Source organism: Esox lucius, chromosome 22 (genome assembly GCF_011004845.1).
Source record: "Esox lucius isolate fEsoLuc1 chromosome 22, fEsoLuc1.pri, whole genome shotgun sequence".
NCBI lineage: Eukaryota > Metazoa > Chordata > Actinopteri > Esociformes > Esocidae > Esox > Esox lucius.
In genome coordinates, this window is record NC_047590.1 from 22,846,925 (window position 1) to 22,854,037 (window position 7,113).

The 7,113-nt window shown below is 44.1% G+C and overlaps 1 protein-coding gene across 2 annotated transcripts in view; it reads left to right on the forward strand.

Annotated features, from left to right (window-relative positions):
- Nucleotides 1-6,616, forward strand: part of LOC105006671 (integrin alpha-4) — a 54,250-nt gene extending 47,634 nt beyond the window's left edge. The window contains exons 28-29 of one of the 2 annotated variants that reach the window (XM_010865310.3): nt 6,269-6,334; nt 6,504-6,616. In XM_010865310.3, the coding sequence (XP_010863612.2) occupies nt 6,269-6,334; nt 6,504-6,509 (72 nt within the window). In that variant the 3' untranslated portion in view covers nt 6,510-6,616. Of the gene's footprint in view, nt 1-6,268 lie in introns of both variants that reach the window. The other variant, XM_020044388.2, reaches the window with a different exon arrangement.
- The last annotated feature ends 497 nt before the right edge of the window (nt 6,617-7,113 follow it).

A 7,113-nucleotide genomic window follows, 5' to 3' on the forward strand; every position in this document is an offset into this window, starting at 1 on the left:
TTGCTATGAATGACCTATGGTGCACCAGTCTTTTACAGGCTAACAAATAACACAGTGCTTTTCCTAGTTCTTAGTTCCTAGTTCCTAGTTCTTAGTTCCTAGTTGGTTCTGAATGTTATTGTTAATATACATGTTATTGTTAATGTGAATCTGTATTATGCCAGAATACTTTTCATTTACAACCTCTAAAATTATAAAGTGCCTTTAGAAAGTATTCAGATTTTTGTGATAGACTTAATATATTATTGCTTATATCAATATAGACACATTACCACATATTGACAAAGCAAAAAAAAATATGGAAATGTTTTCATCCATTGACAGAGACAAAAGAAAAATATCACATTTACATACAATACCGTTCAAAAGTTCGGGGTCACTTAGAAATGTCCTTGTTTTCCATTAAATTAGTTTGAATGACAGCTATTGCTAAATGAATAAAAAATAAATTTATTGAGAAGGTTAGAAATAATTATTTTTCATTGAAATACTAATTGTGTCCTTTCAACTTTACTTTCGTCAAAAAATCCTTCATTTTGCAGCAAGTGCAGCCTTGCAGACCTTTGGCATTTCAGTTGTCGATTTTTTTTGGTAATCTGAAGAGATTTCACTCCATGCTTCCTGAAGCACCTCCCACAAGTTGGATTGGCTTGATGGGCACTTCTTATGTGCCATATGATCTAGCTGCTCCTAAAACAGCCAATAGGGTTGAGATTCGGTGACTCTCCTGACCACTCTATTAGAGACAGAATACCAGCTGACTGCTTTTTCCCTAAACAGTTCTTAAATAGTTTGGAGCAGTGCTTCGGGGCATTGTCCGGTTGTAGGATGGCTTGGCATAAAAAAATGATAGCCTTCCTTCTTCAAGATCTCTTTTACCCTGTACAAATCTCCCCCTTTACCACAACCAAAGCACACCCTGTCACCCCCTAACAGGCTTCAACCCTTTGATTGCACTTACCTGTGTTGTCTTGTCTCACCCCCACCAGGTGTCTCCCATCCCCTTGTTATCACTCCCTACTTAACCTGACTTCTCTGTTCCAGTTGTCAGTTCCAGTTGCCAGTTCGGCTTGTGGTTTCCCTGAGTCGTCCCTGCATACCTTTGTTTCTCGTGACTTGTCCCTAGCCTTGCTTTTCCTTACACCTCCTGTGTTCGACCTCCTCCTGCTCAATTCTTGCCTGCTTTGACGTTTATGCCAACTGTGTACCGAACCCTGCCTTCCCACGACTTGTCTCTGCTCATTTATGGTTACTCATAACAGAACAGAGACTCATTAATGCTACCTAACACCTGCATCAGTCACCCTGAGTCTACTTGACACCCCCAGACCATCACATTGCCTCCATTATGCTTGACAGATGGCGACAAGCACTCCTCCAGCATCTTTTCATTTGGTTTGCGTCAAACGTTCTTTGGGATTTGAACACCTCAAACAAAGAGAGTATTACACAATGCTGTACGAGACCTCTCCGGGAGCCATCACCTTATCGTGGTGGAGAGGTTTGTGTGTTCCTATGAACCTGACGGCTGTGTTGTCCGGGCCTTAGTGCTCCTGGTAGGGTTTCCCATGGCAAAGTGGTCTCAGGGGAGGAGCCAGACTAAGAATGGTTAAAAAAAAACCTATGCACAAACGAGGAGAAGTTACCCTGCCCGGAGGAAGCCCGGGCCCCCAGTCTGGAGCCAGGCCCAGAGGGAGGGCTCACCGGCGAGCGCCTAGTGGCCGGGTTTGCCACGGAGCCCGGTCTGGCATAGCCCAAAAAGCAACGTGGCACCCACCTCTCCATCCTATGGGCCCACCACTCATGGGAGGAACTGCTGGGGTCGGGTGCGCTGCCATATGGGTGGCAGTGAAGGCCAGGGGCCTAGACAGACCAGACCAGGAACGGCCTCCCTCATCTGAACTCGAGTGGTCGTTTGTTGTTAGAGTTCTGTGCTAGTCATGGATTATCTATAACGAACACCATGTTCGAACATAAGGATGCTCATAAGTGGATATTGTACCAGAGCACCCTAGGCCGAAGGTCGATGATTGATTTTGTGATCGTGTCATCGGACCTGAGACCGCATGTTTTGGACACTCGGGTAAAGAGAGGGGTGGAGCTGTCAACCGATCAACATCTGGTGGTGAGTTGGGTCAGGGAATGGGGGAAGATTCTGGACAGACCGGGAGAACCCAAACGGGTAGTGCGGGTAAACTGGGAACGTCTGGAGGAGGCCCCCGTCCGAAAGATCTTCAACTCACACCTCCGGCGGAGCTTTTCTGGCATCCTTGTGGAGGTTGGGGGCATTGAACCTGAGTGGTCGATGGTCAAAGCCTCCATTGCCGAAGCTGTGGCGGGGAGCTGTGGTCTAAAGGTCTTTGGTGCATCAAGGGGCGGTAACCCTCGAACACCCTGGTGGACACCGGTGGTCAGGGAAGCCGTCCGACTGAAGAAGGAGGCCTTCTGGGATATGTTATCCCGGAGGACTCCAGAGACGGTTGCAGTGTACCGACAGACCCGAAGGGCTGTGACCTCTGCTGTGAAAGAGGCAAAACTGCGGGTGTGGGAGGAGTTTGGGGAAGCCATGGAGAAGGACTTTCGGTCAGCACCAAGGTGTTTCTGGAAAACCGTCCGCCACCTCAGGAGTGGAAAAAGGGAACTATCCAAGCTGTGTACAGTGAGGATGGAACACTGTTAACCTCAACTGAGGAGGTAATTGGGCGATGGAAGGAACACTTTGAGGAACTCCTAAATCCCACTAACACGCCCTCTATAGTGGAGGCAGAGCAGGAGGCTGATGAGGAAGCATCGTCAATCTCCATGGCAGAAGTCACTGAGGTAGTCAAACAACTCCAGAGTGGCAAATCTCCGGGGATTGACGAGATCCGTCCAGAAATGTTGAGAGCTTTGGGTGTGGAGGGGATGTCTTGGATGACACGCCTCTTCAACATTGCGTGGGAGTCGGGGAAGGTGCCTAAGGAGTGGCAGACCGGAGTGGTGGTTCCCCTGTTCAAAAAGGGGGTCCAGAGGGTGTGTGCCAATTACAGGGTTATCACACTTCTCAGCCTCCCTGGGAAAGTCTACTCAAAGGTACTGGAAAGGAGGGTTCGGCAGATAGTCGAACCTCAGATTGAAGAGGAACAATGCGGATTCCGTCCTGGTCGCGGAACAACCAACCAGCTCTTTACTCTTGCAAGGATCCTGGAGGGGGCCTGGGAATATGCCCACCCAGTCTACATGTGTTTTGTGGATTTGGAGAAGGCATATGACCGGGTCCCCCAGGAGATACTGTGGGAGGTGCTGCGGGAGTATGGGGTGAGGTGGTCCCTTTTGAGGGCTATCCAATCCCTGTACGTCCAAAGTGAGAGCTGTGTTCAGGTTCTCGTGGTCAGTCGGACTCGTTCCAGGTGGGGGTTGGCCTCCGCCAGGGCTGCGCTTTGTCACCTGTTTGTAATTTTTATGGACAGGATATCGAGGCATAGTTGGGGAGGGGTTGCAGTTCGGTGGGCTGGGGATCTCATCGCTTTTTTCGGATGATGTGGTCCTGATGGCATCATCGATCTGTGACCTTCAGCACTCACTGGACCGGTTCGCAGCCGAGTGCAAAGCGGTTGGGATGAGGATTAGCACCTCTAAATCTGAGGCCATGGTTCTCAGCAGGAAACCGATGGAGTGCCTCCTCCAGGTAGGGAATGAGGCATTACCCCAAGTAATGGAGTTCAAGTATCTCGGGGTCTTGTTCGCGTGTGAGGGGACAATGGAGCGGGAGATTGGCCGGAGAATCAGAGCAGCAGGGGCGGTATTGCATTCGTTTTACAGCATCGTTGTGACGAAAAGAGAGCTGAGCCGGAAGGCAAAGAAAGGTTTTAGAAGAAAATTCTTACACAATTGCTAATGCTCCAGATACTCAACTAGTCTACACAGCGTGCACAGTTTTTACGCAAGTCAGTATTCTGATCGTATCATTATTTCTAAGCACATTTTCCAACTCCAAACCATATAAACTTGAATGCTCATTTTCAGGTGATATATATTTATGTAATGAGGGAGAGTATGGCAACAGTGAATAACACCTAATTAGGCAGCTTCATGACCTCAGGTAAAATGGGCCAAAAAAGAGATTTAACTGATGCTGAAAAGTCAAAAGTTGTAAAATGCTTTTCAGACAGATGCAACACTCTTGAAATAGTTAAAATATTGAGACGTGACCACCGGACAATCAAAGGTTTTGTTGTGAATAGTCAACTGGGGTGCAAAAAATGCATGGAGAAGAAAAGACGCAAATTAGCTGCAAAAGACTTATGAAGAATTAAACGTGCAGCTTTCAGGAACCCATTATCCTCCAGTGCCATCTTATTCCAGAATTGCAAACTACTTGGAGTGTCCAGAAATACAAGGTGTCAAGTGCTAGGACATGGCCAAGGTCAAGAAAGGTTGAAACCCGACCACCACTGAATAAGATTTGAAACGTACTGTATAGATTGGGCAAAGAAATACCTGAAGACAGATTTACTTATGACCCAATGCAATGAGAGTGACTCCTGATGGACCAGATGAATGGGCCTGCGGCTGGATCACTAATGGACACAGGGCACCACTACCAGTCAAGCGCCAGCCTGGTGGAGGAGGAGTACTGGTATGGTCTGCTATCATAAAGTATGAAGTAGTTGGCCCTTTTTGGGTTGAAGATGGACTGAAACTCAACTCCCAAAATTACTGCCAGTTTCTTGAAGAAACTTTGTGGGCCCTTCTCAAATGTGAGATTTACCCTCTGGGAAGACAATACACCTCTTTGAACAGTATTTGGGAGGCTGTGGTTGCTGCATCAGCGAAGTTGGTCATGAACCGATCAAGAAACTGACAGACTCCATGGATGGAAGGCTCATGGCAGTTATTAAAAAGAAGGGTGGTAAAACTGGTCACTGCATAATTTTGAAAGGGAACATTTTAATTGTATGTTACTTATTTGTTACACTTAATGGGCCTATACACCTATGTAGATATTGCATAGAAATCTGCCGTTTTCAGCTACAATATTAATTTACAACATTAACAATGTCTTTAATGTATTTCTGATCAATTTGATATTATTTAAATGGACCAAAAATGTGGAGGGGTTTTCCACAAAAAAGGAAATGTCTGCGTCCCCAAAATTTTGAAATGACACTTGAATTTGAGCTCAGGTGCCCTGAATGGGGTAAATACAGAGGTCAATAAAGAAAACCTGTTCCAGAGCACTCAGGTACCTCAGCCTGGTGATAAGATCTTTCAGCATGACAACAACACAAAGCACATACCCAAGACAATGCTGGAGTGGCTTTGTGACTAGTCTGTGATATTCATTCAGTGGACCAGCCTGAGCCTGGACATTGAACATCTGTGGAGAGACCTGAAGATTACAGTTCACATATGCATCCCATCAAATCTGACCGAGCTTGAGAGGATTAGGAGTAGAAGCAACTGCCAAAATCAAGTTGTCCAAAGCTGGTAGAGGCATACCCAGATTCAAAACTGTGATTGATGCCCTAGGCCCTTCTGCAAAATACTGATTAAAGGGTGTGAATAGTAATGTACATGAGATGTTTAAAAAAAACAAATTTCAAAAGCAAACTTCATGTCAGTTGTGATGGTAATTCCATCGATCGACACTCTTAAATAAGGAAGTACAGAGACGAAATTCTCTAGGCACAATTAAACAGTTTATTAATTATTATTTGCAAATAAGAGAGACGCGTCAACCGCTTACAAACATAATCGTCAGAGGAGTCTCTAACTCAATATAGCTCATTCAACAGTATATTTCACAGACAAAAAGGGGTGTGGTAAGTTGTTGCCCATCTGTCTTGGGTAACATTTACCCAAAGGGCAGGCTGTCCCCCCACCTTATCCTTCTCAACTCCTGAGGAGACACAATGTCTGGATAATCAACAGAGACACTAAAGGGTTATACAGATTTACTGATTTACGAGTAACCATCTAATCCACTGGTGCCAGTCAAGGATGCTGGTCAAGGATGCCTCCCCAGGCAAACACCAGACCCCTCTCGGCATCTTTAACTAGTAACTCATTCATACGTATAGGACGACCAAGAATACATCAGTTCAAGAATGTTCAACACAGTAATAATTTATTAAGTCAGTGTATTACACAACAAAATGTGCTGTGAAATGTACTAATAGCATCAACATTTATATAATTGAGCATAGAAACTGTTTATTGTAAATATTGAAATTAAAATGTGTATAACATCTCAAAAGTTTTAACATCTCAAGAATTGTGTTCACAGTGTGGATTCTTCAAGAGGAAATATAAGAAGGAATTGGAGGATATCCAATGGCAAGACTGGGACTCAGTAAGGACAGAGTAATTGATTTACAATTACAATAAATCATTGTTGACAATTGTTTTCTTTGAACTAATCTTTTGGATTTAATAATAGTATTAATTCAAAGGATAATTAAATGCATTTCTTGATCTAATAGAATAATGTTTTTTTTAACCTTTCTGCAATTGTGTTACAGAAATGAACCTGCATGAACAATGCAAATAATTGATATTCAGTTGTGCTCATACATTTGCATACCCTGGCAGATTTTGAAAATATGGCTGATCATGCAAAATAAACTCTCTTTCATTTAAGGATAGTGATAATAAGAAACCATTTATTATCACATAGTTGTTTTTCTCCTTTTTAAATCATAATGATAACAGAAATCACCCAAATGGTCCTGATCAAAAGTGTATAGCCTTGAATGTCTGACCTTGTTACAGACACACACCTGTGGCTTTTTTAATTGCAATTAGTGTATGTTTATAAATAGTCAATGAGTTTGTTAGCTCTCATGTGGATGCACTGAGCAGGCTAGACACTGAGACATGGGGAGCAGAAAAGAACTGTCAAAAGACCTGCGTAACAAGGTAATGGAACATTACAAAGATGGAAACATATAAAAATTGCAAATGCCAGTCAGTACTGTTCAATCACTTTTTAAGAAGTAGAAAATTCGGGGATCTCTTGATACCAAGCCAAGGTCAGGTAGACCAAGAAAGATTTCAGCCAAAACTGCCAGAAGAATTGTTCGGGATACAAAGAAAAACCCACTGGTAACATCATGAGAAATACAGGCTGCT